This window comes from Cajanus cajan, chromosome 9 (assembly GCF_000230855.2).
Source record: "Cajanus cajan strain Asha chromosome 9, NIPB_CcT2T_4, whole genome shotgun sequence".
Lineage (NCBI taxonomy): Eukaryota > Viridiplantae > Streptophyta > Magnoliopsida > Fabales > Fabaceae > Cajanus > Cajanus cajan.
The window spans coordinates 993,349-1,016,037 of NC_138525.1; the positions used below are offsets into that span (position 1 = coordinate 993,349).

General features: G+C 30.9%; 2 protein-coding genes across 3 annotated transcripts; both read right to left on the reverse strand.

The window, feature by feature from the left end:
• Nucleotides 1-2,938: 2,938 nt before the first annotated feature.
• Nucleotides 2,939-11,928, reverse strand: LOC109813740 (Nucleoporin, Nup133/Nup155-like protein). The gene is made up of 8 exons (XM_020377992.3): nt 11,521-11,928; nt 11,326-11,450; nt 9,392-11,206; nt 7,832-8,550; nt 7,597-7,749; nt 6,553-6,889; nt 4,722-4,792; nt 2,939-3,841 (listed from the first exon to the last, which is right to left on the reverse strand). The coding sequence occupies exons 1-8, from the start codon at nt 11,703-11,705 to the stop codon at nt 3,293-3,295; spliced, it is 3,954 nt and encodes a 1,317-aa protein (XP_020233581.2). The 5' UTR covers nt 11,706-11,928; the 3' UTR covers nt 2,939-3,292.
• Nucleotides 11,929-14,687: 2,759 nt separating this feature from the next.
• On the reverse strand, nt 14,688-18,085 carry LOC109805864 (Sterile alpha motif (SAM) domain-containing protein). Of its 2 annotated transcripts, none has more exons than XM_020368126.3 (4): nt 17,929-18,085; nt 17,598-17,679; nt 16,068-16,260; nt 14,688-15,094 (listed from the first exon to the last, which is right to left on the reverse strand). In XM_020368126.3, exons 2-4 carry the CDS (start codon nt 17,649-17,651, stop codon nt 14,964-14,966), a joined length of 378 nt encoding a protein of 125 aa, XP_020223715.1. In that variant the 5' UTR covers nt 17,652-17,679; nt 17,929-18,085; the 3' UTR covers nt 14,688-14,963. The 2 variants fall into 2 exon arrangements, with proteins under 2 accessions (XP_020223715.1, XP_020223722.1); XM_020368133.3 differs by lacking the exon at nt 17,929-18,085 and adding an exon at nt 17,826-17,879.
• Nucleotides 18,086-22,689: the final 4,604 nt, after the last annotated feature.

The window sequence follows — 22,689 nt, forward strand, 5'->3', positions numbered from 1 at the left end:
AAAACAGATCTTACTTGAAGGTAGGGCTGTTCAAATAGTTGAACTTAATTAAACTACATGTGAACTAAACTAAACTAAAATTGTAATTTGACTAAACTGAATTGAACTAAAATATAGTTCCAAAAAATTAAACTAAACTATTTTATATTTTAGTGAATTATAGTTCTTAAATTTGAACTATACTATAATTTATACTAAACTAACTTATTATAATAATAATAATTATTATTATTATTATTATTATATTATTATAAATTGAATTCAAATGCATTCTTAAAAAATGTTTTTTCAATTTTAAATTTATAATTTCTTTACGGTCAAAATTATGTTAAAAATAAATAAATAAATTTATCATAATCTATGATTATAATGCTATTTTTTAGTAATTTAATTTTTTAACAAGTTCATAAACTAGTTCGACGTTATAGAACAAAGACTATGAACAAAAACAAAATATCTTAATAAAGACTCTAATTTTCAATGAGTTTACTGATCTTATTAATTATTAAATAAAAAGTTTAAAAATAATATCTAAATATTATATGTAACTATTTTTTTAGTTAATGCATTCTTTACAAAATAGTATGACTTTTAAAAATATTATAAAAATATATCATTACTTTTATAATGTTGCAAATCAATCGTTAAACTCAACTAATTAATAGTATAATGTTTTTATTAAAATAATTATATTTTTTAACATCAAAAATAAAATTATTTGGATAATAAAGAGATAAGTTTGTACACACATATATAATACATTTTTTAATTTTTATAATAATTATATTAAAAATATAGAAAGAGTAATAATTATCAAAGATGCATAAATTTTTATTTAATTAATAAATAAAAATTAATTTTTTCTTTTAATCCTGTAAATTAAATCACCATAAAAAAATTTTGTAACCAAAACAAAAATGTGTAATTGTACACAGTAACACTAAACCACTAGTATACCGACTCAAAAGTGGGCAATAGACGAAATTAAAAAGCTATGAAAAAGACATTAATAATGAAAATTCAATTTTATTAACAGTTTGGTCTAACAAATTACTCTTTAAAAAATAGTTTTAAATTTATAAAAATGAACATAAAATTCATTTTAGTTCAATTTTTGTAAAAATAATTTAATTTTTTCTAGTTTAATTCAATTTAGTTATTTATTAATTTAGTTCTAATTAATTATTTAGAACATTTTCTAATTATAACTTCTTCTTTTTTAACTAAAGTACACTAAACTATTTTTTATAATAGTTTAGTTTTTAAAAACTAAACTTAAAATATAGTTTAGTTTAGCTTTTATAAAAAAATATTATAGTTTTTTATAGTTTAATTTAATTTAATTTTTATAACAATTTAGTTTAATATAATTTTTTGAACACCCCTACTCAAACGTTCTTCTCATCCATACACCTCTCACCAGAAAGAAGTGTGAAAGAACACAATATTCCTACTTCCCAGCTTAGTCCAAGATTTTCTAGACTTTTTGAAACCAGAATGCTTCTTCCTGAAATAGGATAGCCTTATATTCCTTCAACAAGGTCCCATATAACTGTGACAACTGAGCTGAATCAATATTTTTCAAATCCCATTGAATGCTCCTCAATCTGGCCTGCAAATGCCTTTTTTTCCCAAAAGTATTACCAAACACTTGTGCATTAAACCACTACGACTCTTCAGCTACCATTTTCAATACCACTATAAAGTTAAATTTCACACAACACAAAAGTACTGGAAAAGATTAAAACTAAATATACCTCATATTATTATTATGCCTTGCTATATGAATATATATAGCAAGTGCTAACAGAACAAAGCTAAAAAAAATAGAGTAACTAACATAACTAACATGTTTCTCTATATGTAAACAAACTAACTAACATACTTTGACTTTATCTCTAACATATAGCATCCACCTTAGCCCGCTGCCATATATTCTTCACAATCTTAGGATATTCATCATGAGTACACCACGTTGCCTAAAATCGAAATGGTCTATCCTTTTTGTTACTAGCCAAGTGCCTACATTGGATAAGCAATGGATTAGGATATGTTTGCCGTGGAAACAAGTGCTCAAGTGTAGCTTCCAGAAAAGCCAATCTCCATGCATGACCACATCAAGTCGTTTGGAAATCAGAACCCCTCCCGCACATATCTTCTTCCATGTGAACTTACCCTCCAAGCACTCCATATCCATCAACAAACAGGTTTGGAGGCACCCAACAATATAAATACTCCCCCCTTCTATTCAACTGGCAACATAATATCATTGAAGGCCCCTACCAACATCCCAGGACTGGTAATCCTCAATTCAAATACAACCCCTCCAAGTACTCAAAATGAAAGACTATGAAAACAAAAATAGAAGAAAAAAAATCCAAGTACTCAAATTTAAAATGTATTAATATAAAACTAAAAATATATATTGATCGGATTATTAATCAAAGTAATTCAGGTTAAATAATCATAAATCCTGTAACCGAATAATTAATTTAGTTCAAATTTGAAATGAAATCAACCATTTAATCAAACCAAATTAATTGATTTTGTTTGATTTATCAAATTATTGAGTCAATCCAAAACCTCCTAATTAACTTCCCAATCACATCAATAATTAAGTTTAGAAAAAATAACAAAAGTGAATTATTGCACAATAAAACTCTGGAATCTTCGGTATAACTGTCCAATACGAAGACATTTGTTTTCATTTTCGGTTAATATATTTTCATCAGAAAAAGTAATTCACATTAATATAGCAAATAAACTTTTGTCATCTAATCACAAATTGAAATTCAATAAACTAGTTAACTTTTACAGTCGTATCTACCATAATTTCTAAATAAAAATGCATAAAAATCTTTATTTCCAATTTTCTATCAAAATTTTATCAACATCGCTCTGCAAACTAAATATTAGTGTATTTGATATTTACTCGAACTGACATAATCTAATTAGTTCCGTTGATTTCAATATTAACAAAGTTATTTGCAAGGCATTTTTATTTGCCCTACTCTTACATTGCTCTAATGGTTTTGGATTTAAAAAAATTAATCACAATCTTCTTTTCCCAATTAATGTTTTAAGGAATGGTGTGTTAAAATCGTATACAAGCAATTCAGTTTTAATATTGGCGTGCTTGTGTTGGCTGCATTACTTGGATGCAACATCATATTTACCAATATCATCCATCAACGGTTACGTTGTGAATGCGATGCACGGAATGGAACACAACTGCATATTTCACAAAGCCTACACCGACTAGTATTACGGTTAGTAATGATCTCTAGCCACGCTATTCCATAGGGGAAGGTCCTTCAATTCTGATGTCACCACCATGCTCGCTGCCTAGCATGATTGCCATTAGCATAAGTTTGCCTGCAACTGGAAAATCCTTGTGCTGCATCAATATTGTTTCAACTGAACTACCCATATCCCCCAAACTTGAAGTCTCCATGTTTTCTTGTCTCAAGGGCAACACTTGGGCAAACCCTTCTTCATATGTTTCACTTTGAGGTCCATAACACCTACTTGAAGCCTGAAAAAGTATGGTATTTTTCAAGTTTTGGAGGATTTCCTGATCACTCCATCCTTCAGCTCCGTATGAATCATGGAATTTACTCCAATCATCCTCACTGGCTGCTTTCTTCCAACAATCCTCCAAAAGTTTTCTGTGAATCTTCCGAAATGAGGAACTGGTCCATGCAAACACGTCAAAGGCCCACAATGAGAGTTCTGGATCTTCGCCATCCAGGCACAGTTTAATCAAGTCTTCTGGATGAAGCAGCTGATCTTCAACAAGTTGCGTATCTTGAATGGAAGGAAGACGTTTCAGTACTTCCTCCTGCAGGTAAAGCATCGAAATAAGAAAGCATGAAGAGGACTCATAAAAGGGTGCAACATGGCTTATTTACCAGCACAAGATTGAACAAGCTCTCATGAAACATAGAAAATATTAAATTATTAATTCTAGACCTCACGTGGCATATAAAACAGTCACAACACTCGATGCCATAAGTCAAATAATCTGGTTGCCAAACATATATTCTTTACAATTTATATATATTGTCTACCATGCTTCCACCATGTGCTGAAATGTCATCCTTCATATTTATATGATGTACTTTTGGCTGGCTGCCATGATCCCCCATTGATAACCCGGATCTTTAAAGGAATAAGAGAAAAAAGTGGAGCTAAAAAAAATAGGTATGTTAAAATGGATGTGAGTATATAAGAAAGGATAGGATAGAGAATGATCGTAGACAAGACGATATTGGTATGACCATCTATTGAGGAAAATATGACAGGAAATCAGTTAAGGTGATTTGGACATTTGGAAAGAAGGCCAATGGAGACAGTGGTGAGGAGTGTAATCCAAGAAGGACATTAAAGAAAATTATTAAAAAGGATCTTAAGGTAAATAGTATTACCCTAGAGAATTGGATTTTTAATCAAGCCAATGACGTGACACACTTAGTGAGATGAGACTTGTCGTTGTTGTATTTATTTGAATAGTACTATAAAGTCAAATCTTTTAGCAATAAAGGCATCCACATTTCTTAACATAGCAAGTTAACTTTAAAAAATTGGCTGAGGTCCTGGAGTTTCATTGATTCCTAATATTTATGATGAATAAAGATGAATGATCATGAAAAAATATCAACTCCATCTTCAAATTGTCAATTGATTTAAAAATAAATAAATAAATAAAAACTTAAATCTACCTGTAATTTTAGAATCTTCAAATCAGCCTCAATGCGGTCCACCTTGACTTGAGTAACAGCATCTTTACCAGCTGTTGGAGAAAAAAAGGTAATACTATTTATTACTGCAAATGCAATTTATTAGGCATCTATTCGTCCCAAAAAAAAAATATGTAGATATTTAACTTACTAAACAACCGGTGTCCTATTGAAAGAGTACATAGAGATTTAAAATAAAAACAGAAATCAGAATATAAACACCAATCTGTTTTCCAATGATTTAAAAAAAAAAACACAAACAAATGTGAACAAGATACAGAGCTTGGCCACATGTAAAGCATGGGCACAATCAATGCTCAAGCAGCATGACAATTTTTGCTACATCTATACTAAGTGGCATAGGCCGGAATTTTAAACACAGAAAGTTAGTACAGGAACACATTTCGGGTAGAAGCAAATTGTTGAAATTATATGGATTAAGGTATTGAGAGAGAAAAAATGAGAGAATAGAAATTATTTGTAGCGTGTATTGATGTGATCTAATGTGATGTGGTACAAAAGACAAAATACTAATCCCGATTTATACTTGTAATTGACTCTTCATTTTAATTAAATAAGGAAATATAAACACTAATCTTAAGGTACTTAAATTACTATTAGTACACGATACAATCAAGATATTACTAATAGATATTTTCCATTTATTCTAACACTCACCCTCCCAACTGACAACAACTAAACATACTAAAAAATACAAGGCCAGATTTCACGAGACTCAAGACAAAATGGATGTGATCAGAGATGGATGGCCAGAGTACCCATCTGAGACTGAGAGCAAGATTGTATCTAGGACCAAAGACAGGTCAGACCACACATCTTGAAGAGCCAAAATGAATCTGAGATTGGAGATGGAGAAAATGAAAACAGACCAGACTAAAAATTTGGAAATGCCAAATTGTATTTGAGATCAAAGACAGAAGACCAGATTGCACATCTAGATGGGTCAAGCTGCATCTGGATTGTAGAGTGGAGCCAATCTATATATTCTATGGAGAGACAGGCCAAAACAGGATCTAATATACAGAAAGATAGGCTGAAACAAAGCCAGTCTGTGGCAAGGAAAGGCTGATACAGAACCAAACTTAAAATCGAAAAGATAAAGCAGATGAACTGGAATGACGGCAGCAACACACAGCAGAACAGGAGATCAAAACTAAAAGAAAGAAAGAAAAAAAACAAGGCAACAAAACATGCAAAGGATGGATACCATGTTGAAATTATGGGGATTTAGGTATTGAGAGAGAAAAATGGGGGGGGGGAATTGTTTGCAATATGTATTGAAGCAATTTGATATGAGATGATACAATAACGAAACACTATTCATATTTATATTTGTACTAGACTCATTAACCCTGACTAAACAAGTAAACAAAAATGGGAACATAAGGAAAACTGGAAAGTAATCCTAAGATACTCCAAACTATTCTAAGATAAAATCAAGATATTATTAGATATATTAATATATTCTAACACATTAAAGATTTATATACATCTAGATAATCATCATTTGTTAATGATTCAGTTAAAGTGCAACAAAAAGCTGCAGCCATTAGCTCGACTAGGTAATTGATATATAACACCAAAAATCTCGCATGTTATCAGATAACAGAACACTAAAAGTAGAATGCCAACCATGATTTAGCTCCAATTTGCTAGAGAAAGTGAACAAAATGAGTTCAAAATCTCACAAGTTATTACCTATCAGAGTTAGAGGACATCTAAAGAAATTTAAAATAGGATGAAAAGAAAGGAAGTAATATGCATAACATATGAAAACTACAAAGCACCATACCTGCAAAGGCAGCAATCTTAGAGAGATATAAAAGATTTTTTCTGTCAGTCAATTTTAGTTTCATCTTCATATACACCTGTTCTCCTTCCTCTTCAGCAACCGAGGTAGATTGCATGTTTTGTGTAAGAGCCAATGCATGAAGTTTTTCCGAAGCAGTGAAAAATTGATGAAGGAACAAATCATGAAGCCAAAGAAGATCTGGATGCTCCTTCAGGAAAATGGATAGCTCTTCAGGAAATTCTTCCCCTAGCCTTAAAAGTTCAGAAAATTGTCTGCTTTCATGGAGTTTCTTAAAGACATAATAACTAAATCCCCCATTAGGTCCTAGGCTTTCATGCTGCACACAAACCATTGAGACATAAGCAAGAATACATTTCTAAAAAGTTGGCAATACATAGAAAATATAGAATCCTTAAGATTAAATAATACCAAATAGAAGTCATAAATTATCTTTTTCCAACAACCAATTTTGTGTGGAAAGCCAAGGTTTTATTCAACATTCGAGGCGTCAGCAACATGGTACACTGCTTATTTGATTATTAGTAGTAACAACAAGGCACATTTCTGGGCATGTCTTGTGCTTTTACTTTTAGAGTTCATAAAACAATAATTAATGCTGCTAAGTGCTTGTGTAATTGTGAAGGGAGTCGTAAAGTTGTTTTTTCCTTTGTGTATCTGGATAACATTTGTTTGCAGTCTTTCTTTGAAAGCTCTTTCCAATAATATTTGAAGGTTTAAAATGGGAGGAATATTGTGAGATTTGTGGGTGGCTATTAATTAATAGATCTTTATTCGTTAAGGAGCATTTTGTGTCCCAACTCTAGCTCTAGGTCCGGATAGAACAGTTATTATTGCTTCCTTATGGACTCCAGTTTTAGGAGTGCATATATTTCTTCTCATCGGACTTCTATTCAATTCTAGAACCGTTCGAGTAACGGAATATTTGGGTTGATATGCTAAGAAAATCATTGCAATTTGCATATATCTAGAAAAAGGAAATAAAAGCAACAGAAGTATAACAACAAAGGATAAAATCAGTCATACCATGATTTTTCTCAGTAACTCCGAGTCATTTACATCACAACAAATTGTCCACATAACTTTGTAGCATCCATGTCGTTTAGCAATTGATAGCAGATGTGAAGTGACCTTCATTATGGCCTCTTCATTCAGCTCTCCAGCTCCTTCAATCGAATCCTGCACAGACAACCAATTGAACAATATATATTTATCCCGCACCAGGATTGAAAGGACAAGGTAAGGAAAATCGAATAATAACCTTGAGAATATCTTCAAGTTCTTTAACTTTTTTATAAAGAGATTCAAGAAGGGCATCTCGCCTCTCCCAATATTCATTTAACAGACCTTTGTGCTCTTCTCCACACTCAGTTTTAGCTGTAACAGCACCTGAATATGCCTCAAGTAGAACTTCAGCTAGTGCTTCTAAATGGTTATACAAATCTAATTTTGCTGTTTTATCAAGTCCAGATATTTCATTTACCAAGTGGAGCAGGACAGAAGCAACACCCCAAATCCCAGTCCGAACAACAGGTTGACAGTACCAAGGTGTTAAACCTTCAGGTGGTGGATACCATAATCGGTTCTCATTCTTATAGTTGAAGCAAGTCCTAATTATGGTAACACATGCAGTAGATAGTTCACATGCCCTCTGGATCTGGATTCCTAATGGGTGCTCGGGTCTTATAACATATTCTAACTCTGCATCTAAGCAGTAAAAGAGATCTTCAAGATCTGAAACCTTGCTGTAGAACACTTCAGCGTTATCTCTATCCATCAAAAGGACAGTATTCCGACGAGCTCTCTCACCAACTAATTGTATCATGTCCCAAAGGGCACCTGACATCTGAATATCCAAACTAGAATTTGAGGAGCCAACATTAGTAGATCTATTTTGGCTAATCAGATTTTGTAGTTCCCTCAGCTGAATCATTGCAGATAACTTTTCACCATGTTCCAAAATAATTTGCAAGGCGTGTCCTAGCAATGGGAAAAACATCATTTAGTCATGGAATGTCCATTTGTTGTTTCATATGTGCTATAATTATTTATTATTTATTTCACATTCAGGAAAACATTTATCTTAACATTTCTACCTGCACCTATAATTATTTATTTCACTACCTTAATCTGTTCAATCAATCAAAAAGTTTGGCTGGGAAAACATAACTACTAGTAAAATCATAAATAAACATGCCTTCACATACAATCCCACCCTAAGAAATCAAACGACAACAGGAATTAAGAATCCATGTTCAGATCTAAAATCTAAACTACAAAAGTAATCTAATCAACAACTTTCAAAACTGTTTTAGGATTTCATTCACTCCTTCCCTATAATTAAGCTTATACATTGTTTTTAATACTCACATGCTAGGCAAAGGGAAAGAAATGAGATAATTAAGCCTCTATTCATTTAGTCACAACATAAACTTCCTTTCCTTTGACTTTTTCACATATGCTGTGGCAAAGGAACAGATAGATGATAACTGAGATGATATTCATATTCATTTTACCCAATTTATAAAAGTCATAAAGATATTAGCGAAAAACACACTCTCTACTGTTACTTGATATACTTTGTATGATGTGATCCTAAAAATTATGATTATATTACCATATGATCACAATCAGTAACAAATAGACCATCCAAAGAAGTAGCTGACTTATTTTATTTATAAAAGCGGGTTTGCAGATAAATTACGCTTATATAGATATCACACATCCACATCATGTAACAACTAACAACCAACTTAAACATAAACAAGTTAGTCGGATCAAAACAAATGAACTCTTGGTGAATAGATCACAAATTACGTACTCTGCTTGGAACACAGCTCCTCATGGCATTTGGATAAGGCAAGAAAGTGGAGGAACTTTTGATGTTTTTGCTGCTTTTCCAAGAGTTGTGTGGAAACAGCAGCCATGGCCAAAATCTCTGCACCTCTGGTTGTTGTCCAGTGTTTAGCTAGGGTGTCTATAATTGATTTACTCATCCGAACAAAAACATTGGTTTCTCCATCCCTTTCAAATGAACCAGATGTTTCGAGCTTTTCAAGAGACCTATCAATTTGGCCAGATGATAAAAATTCACTGAAAAGATTGTTCAATAAAGCTTCCGATTCTTCATCTTGTGCAGTTCGACGTGCAATCCCACTCAAAACCGTCCTCTGTTTATCTCCAGCACTCCATGCTTCAGAGCTAACCCTTCTAGGAGCAACATTACCAGCAAATGTAAGATTTCTTATCTCTTCTTGTGCAGATCTTTCATTTGAACTGCCTTTACGAGATAAGCTTCTCTCAGGTGGTTCCACTCCTCCAAGTACAACAGCTTTCTCCGGTATTGCCCATATTCCTGCTTTCTCTGTTAATACAACCCATGCACCTTCTTCATAATCATCTGCAGAAGGAAGTATTGAAGCATCTAACACTTTCCCAGCATCATAGGGTAAATCAAACTGATAGAGTCGTGTAGAGTTTCTATAATAATGGGAAACAGTTGCTGTTCCATCCCCAGATATTATGACTGTAGATCCTGAAGGCTTTCCTCCTATCCGAAGCCTCATGGAAAACAAGAAATCTTCATCTTCAACTCTGGCTTTTGGCATTATCACCTCAATAGGGGCTTTTTTCTCCAAAACCCTGTCATTTGTTGTCTCTACCCCAAACCCTGATTTATATTGCATGGTCAAGAGAGAGTACTGCATGTAGCTTGAACTGCTAATTCGGTCATTGCAGAAGGTTGCAACAAGAATGGTAATGACTTTACCATGATCATCTACTTGCATATCAAGAGGCCAGATCCTTTTTTGACCAGCCAGATCCTTCTTAATGCCAACCTCAGCATCTGTTCCAACAATTTCCTGAGACCAAAGCTTTGAAATAGGTATGTCAGAACCAAATTCTATTCTGAAACACTTTATCTCATGGTCTGTCAATACCAAGAATTGCCGATTTGACTCCTGAATGGCATGATGTGGGAAACACCATATCAGAGACCTTGGGTACCCAACATTGCTCACAATTTGACCTGATTCACCCCATTGCAGAGAGAAATTCATATTTTCATATACTTTCCTTCGAATAATGCCAGTAGGAGTGCATTGAAACTGCCAAAGTTCACCACTTGAGCTACACGCAAGGGCAACACATTCAAACTTACAACCAGGAACAGCAGAAGCAATCACAGAGTTAAACATGTGCAGTCCATTCAAACTACTTCCAAGCTTACTTTGCCGCCGCTGCCGGTTGAAGGACCCTTTCCCATCAGGTGTCAAAACAGCCTCCAGCTCATCGGATGACGCAAGACTAGTGACCGGCCCCTGCAACTGAGAATAGATATCCGGCCAGTATATAACAGCCCGAGTCTGACAATTAAACAAAACCACAGCAGCAGAGTTGCAATGTTTCGCAACCTTATTGCTTTCCACAGACGCGGCATCACAATTAACAACACGAAGCAACCAATTACCAGCATCACTTTTGCCAAAATCAGCATAATTCAGAGGAATTTCAAGAACAACACATTTCACGGAGGATGCAGGAGACAAATAGCTCCAAAGGTAGATCCTGTTCCCACAAATAATCCAAGCGAGGGACGTGCTCTTGTCAATCCCACCACAAGGGCGATCTTCAGCTGCATTGCGTCACATCATAACCTCAAACACATCAACCTTAATTTACTTCAAAACCATTAAAACACGTGCTAACGCAATTAAGAGAGAAATCACAAATCAAATTGTTCTCAGCTCTCACCAGGAACTCGCTTGTGCAGCAAAATGTTCTGCTCGTCACGAACCACTTGAGGAAACTCGCCGACGAAAACAGGTTTGGTAGGATCAGCGTCGTCTCCTTTTCCAATTCGGTTAGCCTGAGGAACCCTACGCGAGGAAAACGGAAAAAAGTTAGAAGCAGAACGCGATTTCGGTGAAGAAGCGAATGAATGAATACCTGGCGAGGACGGATAAGCGAGGAGCCCAAGGAGCGGGAGTGCCGGTGGTCGGGCGATTGGGAACGGCGGCGCTGTGGTTGATAGAGGTTCGAGCAGGAGTCACCGGAGAATCCGCCGCCGAGGAACCACGACCTTGCTCTCTCAGAGAGCGAGCATTGCTCTTCTTCGTTCCGCAAGAGAACATGATGATCACTCGATACAACTAGATTTTAGGGTTTATGGGGTTTTCGCCATTTGAAATCACGAGAGGGAAAACGAAGACAAGGAACCTAATAGTAATACTCTACTGGATTTTACTTTCCAACTGTAATAAACTATTCACTCTTCATTTTTATTTTCCAAAAAACAAATAACTTTGAAAAATTAAAACGTAATTCTGGTAATAAATGTTTTTGTTAGCGGGTACTTTTTCCCCACCATTGTGCCAAACAAAATTCTATCATGTTCGGTAATCAGACTTGAGACCACTAGTTAGAACAAATTTTGTAACTTCATCTATAAGTTAACTATCACTATTATGGATTTATGGTTAACAAAATCCTCTTATATCTAAATATAACTTCAACATTTTTTCATTATTTGATTTATATAATCAATAATAATGAATTTTTTATTAGATACTTGCGTAAATTTATTATATTATTGATGTGATTTTTTTTTCAATTTTATTTTTTATTCATAAATTTAAAACTATTTTAAAATTTAAATTCAATTACATTTGAATCTAACAACTTGTTAATAATTTGTTGTGTGTATGTAAAAATATTTCAAAATATAAATTTTAACTCTTTGGGGGCATTCAGTAAGAGAGAAATCTTTTTTTATCTAATAATCATGATTCTTATAATTATAAATCCTAGGAATCATAATTTCCAAAATATATTTAGTTACTTATAAAGATTTTTAAAAATATTTATATAAGATAAGGTGAAAAAATAATGAAATACATAGAAAGAAAAAAAATAAAGATATGAAAAAGAGAGATAAAAAGAAAAAGGGAGAAAAAGAAAGAGAGGAAGAGAATGAAAGTGAAGAAGAAAGATAAAGAGAAAAAGAGAGAAAAAGAGAGGAAGAGGTAAAAGAGAAATAGAAGGAATGAGATTTTTTGTTTTAAAAAAAAATATTATAATTTTTATATGTATTAAATGTTTTTCCTAATTTAGTAAGTTGAGTTCCTATTTTGAAAATAGTTACCAAGAAATTATATTCCCAATTTAAAATTCTGGGAATATAAAACTATATAGATGTTAAACTGTCTGTTTTAACTATACTATTATTGAATGTTTGATATAAAATTATTGTAAGTCAATAAAAAGACAGGATAAATGAAAAAAAAAAAAAAAAAAACTATAAACTATATGTATTCTCGATTGGTTTGGGTTTTGAATAAAAAGTTATACGAGCTAAATACAATTTTTTTTTAACTCATATCGTGTATCGGGTATTAAGTTTATAATTTTTTTATATTATTATGATTTTTAATTTATTTTTATATAAATTTATGTTAACATATTTAAAAATATAAAAACAAATATATATATAATTTTATATTCATACATGTCTTGTATTATTTTCAGTTATATAAGCAATTGTTTTTAAAAAAAAATATGATTTATAGGGATATATAGATAATTTTTAATTTTGTCATGTAATTAAATATAAATTAATTAGGTTAAAAATAAATTTTCTTTAAATTTAATAAAATATTAAGTAATTAAAAAAGACACTATAAAAAATATTCATATTGATATTAATGTAACATTAAATTAGGGGGGAAAATAGAAGAATATAATAAAATTAAGTATAGCTTGATTTGAATATAATATTAAATTCAAATTAAACCATATGATCTTTTAGATCATAGGATTTTTCATACATAATATAAAAAGAAAAAATCAATGTTTAGTCGAGTTTGGTTTGAATTAATTTTCATAATGAATAACCAAAAAAATGCGATTATTATATTTGATTGGTATAACAGTTTAAGAGAGTTTGATTTTAAATATTTCTTAATTTTATTTTTATACGAAATATTCACTGCAAAACATCTTTAATTAAGTATATGACTAAAGAAAAATATTAGCAACACATTTGATCTACTTATTGTTATATATTCTCTATTATAAATTAAAATTTATTAAAAAACTACAAATCATGAATAAAAATCATTAAATAAAAACGCAATTTTTTGATAATTTTTCATAGTTTCAGTTAATATAAAATTATTTTCATTTTTTATAATTTTTAGAAGGCTCTTTTTATTATTTATCGTTATAAGGGTTTCTAGTCATTTTTTTGTGGGTATTTAGTATTTACTATTCATTACCCTAAAAACAACTGTTAAAACTTAATAAACACTACGCAGTTTTCTTTGACTAAAAAAAAAAAAAAAAACCACAGTCAATGCAAAACCACTTTTTATAACATAGGAACTAATAGAAGAAGAAAAAATGTGTATACAACCTTATGTGTAGTATCCAAATTCCCAGCCACTAAACTAAATCAATCCAAAAACTAGTAAATGCAAACGGTTGAAATAAATAAAGGAAACCAACTCCGTTGGACTTTGGGTTGCAGTTCAAGCGACCATAATGAAACGTGGTAAACTAAATTTGTTATGAAACTTTTTCAAAGGGACTTCGTCGGCGCATTATTCCACTTGTGGAACTTGCAAAAAATGTTAGATTCATTAATCTTATATACATATAAATTATATCAATAGTTATCTTAAATGAGTGTTTTATAGTGGAAGGTTAGGTGGTGGAACAACCACATTAGATTATAAATTACAGAATCTTTTATATATATCTTAATTACTAATCTTTTCCCATCATTGTATTTTTTATGAATTAAAAATTTTGAGTGTTTTATATTTTAGAGATTATTATTGATCAGATTTTTTTCTTCTATTCAGATTAAAAATACAAAATGTAAACAAAGGAACTGCTTTAAAAATAAAAGGTAAACAGACCCTTAATCTCTCATCTCTTCATGTCTATCTCTTTCATTTTTATTTCTAAATTAAATACCAATGTTCTTATAAAATACTATATCAATAGTTAAAGTTAACTAGTATAAAAGAAATTTACTAATGAATATATAATAATATTAGTGGAACTGTAGAAGTAGTACACATGCAAATGACGAATTCAAGAGTGTAGGAAGATGAAGATAACGATGGTGATTTGAACTTGAAGATTAGAGAAACAGCATATATCGTATTTTCGTTCGCATAACAGAGAATACATAATTACACAGCACCTGGAATTAGTGCACAAGGACCTTCTACAACATAAGATTTCTCCAGAGGAGAAGAAACAACCAGATTTTGCAATGGAAAGAAAAATAAAAAAAGGCTAGAAAAAGTTCTTCCTATCTTTTGTTTTCTAGGCAAAAAGAAAATTGCTATACGTACACACATGTAGAGCTTCAATTTATTGTATCATGGTTCCAGCTTCAGGGAAACAACTCTAGATTGTCTGTTGGATTTTGCCACCTTCAAGAACACTGTTGATAGGCACGCCGGCGCCCACCATGGCCGCCGCACCTTCTGCTCCCCTTTCAGACAAGCCACTACATACATGAATGTAGAGTTCATAAGTTAAGAGCATGTAACAGATAGGGCCATTTTTTCCAACAACTTTACTGGGGGTGAACACCTCTTTTTTAATGTTGTCACAACAATATCATCTTGCAAGAAAAGACACAACACAACAAACAGAAGAAGCATTGGCACATTTCATGTCCCCTTATGTGTAAACATATCACATGTATAGAAATGGACGTCTTGACAATCAAAGTTCTGGATGACTTCAGCCTATATAATTATAATAATAAAAGGTTTAATCAAGTTTTTGATCCTTTGAGAATTCTTTATATTACAAGGTTTTAATTAAGTTTGATCCTTCTTAAATATTACGAATTTTTCATTTGGTCCCTTTAAATGAGAGACCAAATAGAAAATTCTTTATATTTCGAGAAATTAAATGAGATATTCATGATATCTAGAGGAATCAAATAAGAATTGAAAACTGCACAAACTAGTGGCATTTTTCATTTGGAAAAGAAAAATGCCTTGGAGAAACTAATTTGAACAAAATAAAAAAGGGAAATCAAATAGAAAATTACAATTTTTTTTTAGTGACTAAAAACTTATTTAAACTGATTTGTAAGGCAGAAGTACTTTTAGAAAATGTAATTCACAATTTGTCTTTGAGATACTGCACAATATAGAAAATTATGTGCTATGATGAGACCCTTTGATGGTTGTCTATAATGAAATGACGGCAGTAGGTAATCAATTTCTAGATATATCTCACATTGATACTACACGTCAACTTTAATTTTTCTTCGGGTATATTCATGTTTTCTTAGAGTGTTCATATAACACAACCGATTGTTACAACATTAATGATCATGCATTTTTACCTTAGCAGGGGAAGTGCACCAAACAGATAAGTAAAAAACAAAATTTCAAATGAAAGCTTATTGACATGTGTTTGTCTGTTTACTATTTAAAGGGGGGAGAGGAGAGAGAGAGAGAGACCTTTAATCCGTCTTAATTCCTTGCACAACGTGATGAAGTCTCCCCACTTCATGTGGCAACGTCTTATAAATCGTAGGATCTGTTCAGTTGTAAACATGGACATGCCTTCCAGGTATTCTCCATTAACACCATTTTCTTTAAAAATTTGGCGGTAACTACCAAGATTTATAGTCTCCAGCCACAAGCCAACATCCTGATAAAACACACAAGATGAATGAGAAACAGTTGTTAGTTTAAATTATCAGTTACATTTTGATTTTGCCATGGAGATGCACTACATGATATGCCTGTATAACAACACCCACAGAGGAAGCAAGTCAAAAGGTTACATTGACCAAGCTTAGATCTTTGCCAACATAGCTCTTATGTAGTTTGCCTAATTCATCATACAGACAGCAAAATAAGTGAACTAAAAGGAAATATGTGGAAGCATTCCAGAGCTTACTACATTATGAGTTTGTTTTGATACAAGCTTAAAAGAACTTTTGGGAGTTCCTCTACAAAAACAAAAAACAAAAAACAAAAACAAAAACAAAAAAAAAAAACTCTATTTCAGTATAAAAGCTTTTAAAAATTCTTCTATACTTGAAGCTAAACGTGCTCTATATCAGTCATTGGTTACAGTGCATCAATTATCATAGAGTTTAGACCTATAAAACAGTGCTGAATAAACGTGCATTAAACACTTAACAATACATAAGTAGAAACATACCGCAATCCTGTGACCTTGACACATATCAAAGTAGAATAACAAAACAATACCCCTTCACTTATATTAGTTTACACTTTAGATGTATGAATTTAGTAACCTACTAAACAAGACAAATAATATATTGGCAATTTCGGATGCTATATTTCCAAAACATAGCCGCAACAAGAGTTTAAAAAAGCAATGATCTCAGAAAGATGCATAAAACTTTGCAGTGGAAACTCATCAAATGAAGATTTACACATGCTTGTGATGCACAAAGGAGCAAGTAACCATTCAGTGCGATCATTTATTTTCTTTGAGAGAATATGTTAAGCCCCTCACTTTTGAATGATCTTAGAAACTGCGAGTGTCAAACTGAAGAATTGAACAAAGTTATCTAGCAAGAATTGGAAACTTAATTTAAGAACCAGATAACTTGTGACAACAACAGGAAGGAGATGATATTCACAATTAACTGGAATAACGCACGCACAACACAAGCTTGATTAGCTAATTATTTCCAAATTGAGAAGAACTTTTCAACATCATCCACTTAATTTCCCACTTTATAAGACAATACTATGTTCAACTTTCCAACATAAAAAAGAACAAGTTTAACCTCAGCTTTTACTTGTTATCGGAGAAGCAAATGAGTATCACAAGACAGACTACCATGGAGAAAATATAGGTTATGTACCCAGCAATTTAATTACACTACCTGCTGTAGAAAACCTAATTACATGTTAACAGTACAAATCACATAAAAAAGGATCACAATTCACAAGGTATGGTTTTACTTTATTTGAAAATATAAATAAATAATAATTAAAAATAAATACCTCAACAGTCCAGATGAAGAAATCAAGCGGCTCCGGTGACTGTCCTTTGTTCATTTCACAAATCAAACTTCCCCAGATACACCTGCACAGGGACCAAACAGCTCATCAAAATCCCCAACAAATAAAATTATAAAAAAAAACATTTTTTTGTGGAGAAAATTCATAAGAAAGAATTCCCAGTTAAGTAAATGATAAAGGGTCGATCTGAGGAGAAGAAGATTGGACAACCCACTAATATGGAAGCTCCAATTGCAAGATCTCAAGTACTCGTTAATTGAATTAAAGGAGAAAAACAAAATAATAAAAAATAAAAAAGAATAAATATGCTCACCACTTTGCGAGAGTAAAAAATGGTTTGAGATTAAAAAAAGAAAAAGAAAAAGAAAAATCTACGTTTGATGTGAAGAAGACATGGAGAGAAGGAGAGAGAGAGTGAGCGGTGTGAGAAGTAAAGAGAGAGGGAGAAGCCTTTCACAATTACATACTTCTTCGCGTTAACGCGTTTCACACTCTCCACGCGACTCCATTCAATCACAAGCCACGCGCCACCCTTCCCACTAACCACTCCAGGTAGTAAAAATTAACGACTGCATTTTTGCTTTAAATTTTATGCTACATTATTCATAAAAGATGAAATTTTCTGCCTCCATCATTGATTTTCATGTTTAATTCCTAAGTAACTTTTAGTTATGAGTTTTGCTAATACATTATCATAAAATAAAGAGTAAATTACACTAACTAAACTTTCACAAAATTACATTGTTACTCTCTTTTTTTTAGTGTTTACAGTGATTTTCTCATAAAGGTTTATATCATATTATTTTTAAATAATTAAAGAGATTAGCGTAATGTTGTAATGTTTAAATAGTGTTAATGTAATGTTTTCTTAAATAATTAAAAAATTATTGTAAAAAAAAAGTAAGAAATATTTATACAATCTTGAAAATTTTTTAAAGTGTTTATATAATATACTTTTAAACAAATATTAAATTATAAACTTGGTCATTTATCTTATTTGTTAAATTGATTTTAATCTTTCATTTTTTAAAATGTTGATTATGGTCCTTTATTTTTTAAATTTGAATTAATTTAATTCTTTTAAAATAATAATTATTTTTAATTTTAAAACATGATTTTAGATTATTTTTTGACTAATTCAAGATTCAAAATTTATGTCAATGAATTTACTTAAATTAAATTATTAAATATAATTAAAGTTCAAACAAAAAATATTACATACATGATGAAAAATGTATAAAAATAAATCTAAAAGGTGATTAAAAATTAAAAATTAAAAATATAATTTAACCCTTAAACAGATGTCATCAATTAATTAGAGTTTAATTTTTCAGCAATATTAGAGTAAAAAATTTTAAAATGCTAATTAATAATAAATATTTTAAATATAATTTAAAATAATTATTATTAAAAAAATCTTGTAAATAGCAAAACAACAAAAAAAATCCGTACAAGTTATAAAGGCAATAACAAAATTAAAGCGTAAAATTTTGTGTTATATATCTCAACTCTTATCGTTAAATCAACCCTAGAAGTTTATATAATAACAATTCATGATCAAATTAAAAAAATACACCATTATATGTTTTAGTTAAACTCGTTTTATTTTTAAATTAAGTTTAGGAGGTATTTGATAGAAGAAGAAAAAAATTATGCCTAGGAGTCATGGTTCCTGAAAATAAAAAATTTATGGGAATCCTTATTATTAAGAATAATTAAATTTTTTTAGTCGATAATAAATATTTTTTAAAATATTTATAAATATTATTTGAAAATCAACATTTTGTACTGTTTTAATTAGAAAAATAAATGAAAAATGATATTTTATTAGAATAAAACATTTTTTTAACTCGTGAATATTCATATTCTTACTTATCTTGTGGAAATAATTTGGTGAAAATCTTTTAAAAAAAACATTATTGAGAAATCATGTTTCCTATAAAACTCATTTAATATTTCTTATAATTTAAAATGAATTATTTTTTTTACTGATAGTTGAATAATATTCTTATATATATATATATATATATATATATATATATATATATATATATATATATATATATATAATTGACAAATAATTATTTTCGTTTAGTATGATGTTTATTTCAAATTCTCAAGTTCATATATGTGAAACCGTATTCGTTAAAAAAAAGTCAAATTTATAAATAATATTTTATAGTTTGTAGTCTTTAACTTTCCGGAGAAAAATGCTTTAGACAATTTTTAAGCGCTATCACTATTTAATATTATTTTATTTTAGAAAAGTAGTAGTTTTACACACACATATATATAAACTTATAAACTTAATCCAACAACTTGCGTTTTTGTAAGTATATGGGAAACTGGTATTAAATTATAATTTTTTATGTGAATTATTCCTCACTCCCATTTGTTCCATCTATTATTTCCAAATTATGTTTTCGATCTTATTTTTCAATCATGTAAAAAGGTTTTTTTTTTTTTAAAACGGTTCTAATTTTTTTCGTATTTCTCTTTTTATTTGCTTTGTTTTATTCTATTACAATATTATTCTTTGTTGCGTGATCACCCACACTATTATTTATTTATTTATTTATTTGGTTCTAATCTTTGACTGTTGGAAAAGGGTAAGAACTTTATGCATCTATTTATCTCCCATTTGACATTAAAAACATTTTCTAATTTTTCAAAGTAGTTGAGTTTGTTCATGTTGAATTAAGTGAAACTTAATTATGATAATGTTTAGTCAATCAAATCCAAATAGTTAGTTGAGGTTCAACATTTTCTTTTCAGATCATTATTCTTTTTACATTAGAGTGATAAGGGTGGTCCAAGTGGTTTGGGAAGAGGGATATAGGGTTGAGTGACTAAGAGGGTGTAGATTCGAATCTCTCCACTAACAATTAACAAATTAACCATTAACATTTGTCGTTAAAAAAAAATTTATCCTTTTCACATTAGTTTTATGTCATCCTTCACAAAGTTAAAAGTTAAATAGTTTTCACTCGATTAATTCCTCGATTTCGTACCCGATTTTTATTCAAACTTCGGAATAAGAATTCTCTTCGGTTCAGCTTTCTGGATTTTATTTTGAAAAATGCTTAATCTTTTGAAAGGATAAGCCAAAAAAAAGAAAAACATGTCGAACACAGTAATAAAAACTCGTACAATAAAATTAATGAATAAATAGCATAGCTGTTTTACTTTATACAATACTTTGTGAGTACATGTGTATAAAATGAGTTTAGTGATAAAATAAGTTCTAAATAAATACATATTAATGTCGGTCAAAAAGTTTACAAAAAGTTGACATCAATAACGTCAGTCTAACGACAATCCATCACAAATCCAAACTTTATTGTAAAATGAAAATGCTGACAAAGGAAGAAAAAAAATCTAATATGGATATGCTTGACAAACGTTTTTAAGTTTTAACCAGCAACATGGTTAAAAAAAATTCAATTTGTTTAATTTATTTGAAGTTTTTTTTTTTTAAGCTTCTTCAACTAATATCTTTTTTGTAAATGCTAGTTTCTTCCATTTAATTTCCCTTTTATCCTAAATTATTTATTAAAATTCATTTTTACTGTATTTTTACGTAAGGTGCAATTCTACTATTTTGTTATTATTTATCTTCTTGCTCTTATTAACAATAAGAATTTATTTTACTTGCACTATTAACTTTTTATATATAATATTAAAATAATAAAATCAATATATATTATAAATATTGTAAGACTAAAAATAAATTGAAATAGATTTAGGTGACACATTTTTTTAATCAAGATAATAATATAAAGTATCTATTATTAAAAACAATAATAGGAATTATGATGGAAGAGCATGGGCTAAAGGCCCAACCACTAGAGCTATGGCCAGGAGGTTACTTGAAGATTTGACTGCTTCAGAGCTTAGTGGGCCCGATGGGCTTGGTGGGCCTAGGGTGCTTCTCACTTGGGCTTTGATTGATTGAACACCATGTTTTTATTGTCTTTTATGAGTATAGGAATTTACTTTGTTGTTGGTCTTGTATTTTGACCATAGTTTAGGTTTAGGCTAGTTGGGCCTAGTTTTGGGCTTCATGGGCCTTTGGGCTTTTGATACCCAATATTGGGCTCATTTTCATTCTTGTAATTTTTCCTATTGATTGTATTCACTAGACCATTGTATTTTGGTCATTAGATTAGGTTTTTAGGAGGATTACATTAATAGGAGAAATAGGTTTCATTTAAGCATCATTTAGAAGTAATTTGAATTGAATTTGAGTCACATGGATGGCATGGGAAGGATCCGGCCATGTGAGCCTCAAATTCACTCCAAATCACTCCTAAATGACACTTAGATGAGGGTAGCATCCGTGTGAGTGTGTGAGTTGGCCAAAGTTTGAATTTCAAATTCAAATTTGAAATTCAAACTTGGCGCCAACTTGGTTCACCAAGGTGCCGTCCAAGTTAACCTAATTTTCCCTCCTATAAATGTAACCTTTCTCACCTTGTAACACACTTTTGATATATGAGAATTTTCTGAATATTTCTTCAGCCAAATTCCCTCAAGAGTCACCGAATTCATCCAAGAGAGAAAACCAAGAGAATGCCTTCAAAAACCTTAGGAAAACCTAGTTTCCTTTTCTTTGAAGTGTGCAATCCCTTTAGTACTTGAGCTTGGGTGCTTCCGTCTTCTAAGTTCAGCAAGAGTTCATCATCTTCATGAGTTCTTCAAGAGTACTTCTACCTCCATTGAAGAAGATCCGAGCCTAGGAGGAGTTTAGGAGGAGATTGTGTTTCACTTCTACTACTCACCTCCATCATTTTTGGTATCAAGAGCAAGGTCTTCAAGGAGATAAGTGTTCTTGAGTTTTGGTCCGAATAGTCTTGTGATATTTTGTGTTCTTTGTGTTCTTATGTTTGTCTTAATTGAGTTTCAATTTTCGGATCTATATTTTTAATGTTCTTGTGTTCATAGATCCATTGTTGATTGTTCTTGATTTTCTTCCACAATCAACTTGTTAGGAATTATTTGCTTGTGCTATTTTGATTTTAATTTTGAGTCTCTCCATTCCTAATATGTGTCCATGATTGGACTACATGCATTG

Bases quoted from the DNA above. Each gene is read 5' to 3' on its own strand.
- LOC109805864 (XM_020368126.3), bottom strand. From the start codon at position 17,651: ATGAACAAAGGACAGTCACCGGAGCCGCTTGATTTCTTCATCTGGACT. The intron at 16,261-17,597 runs GTATTTATTTTT...GTGTTTTATCAG, and splicing joins TCTTCATCTGGACTGTTGAG to GATGTTGGCTTGTGGCTGGA. The intron at 15,095-16,067 runs GTCTCTCTCTCT...TCATGTATGTAG, and splicing joins GGAATTAAGACGGATTAAAG to TGGCTTGTCTGAAAGGGGAG.
- LOC109813740 (XM_020377992.3), bottom strand. From the start codon at position 11,705: ATGTTCTCTTGCGGAACGAAGAAGAGCAATGCTCGCTCTCTGAGAGAG. The intron at 6,890-7,596 runs GTATGACTGATT...GTTTGTGTGCAG, and splicing joins AGTTACTGAGAAAAATCATG to CATGAAAGCCTAGGACCTAA. The intron at 3,842-4,721 runs GTAGATTTAAGT...CTTTACCTGCAG, and splicing joins TGAAGATTCTAAAATTACAG to GAGGAAGTACTGAAACGTCT.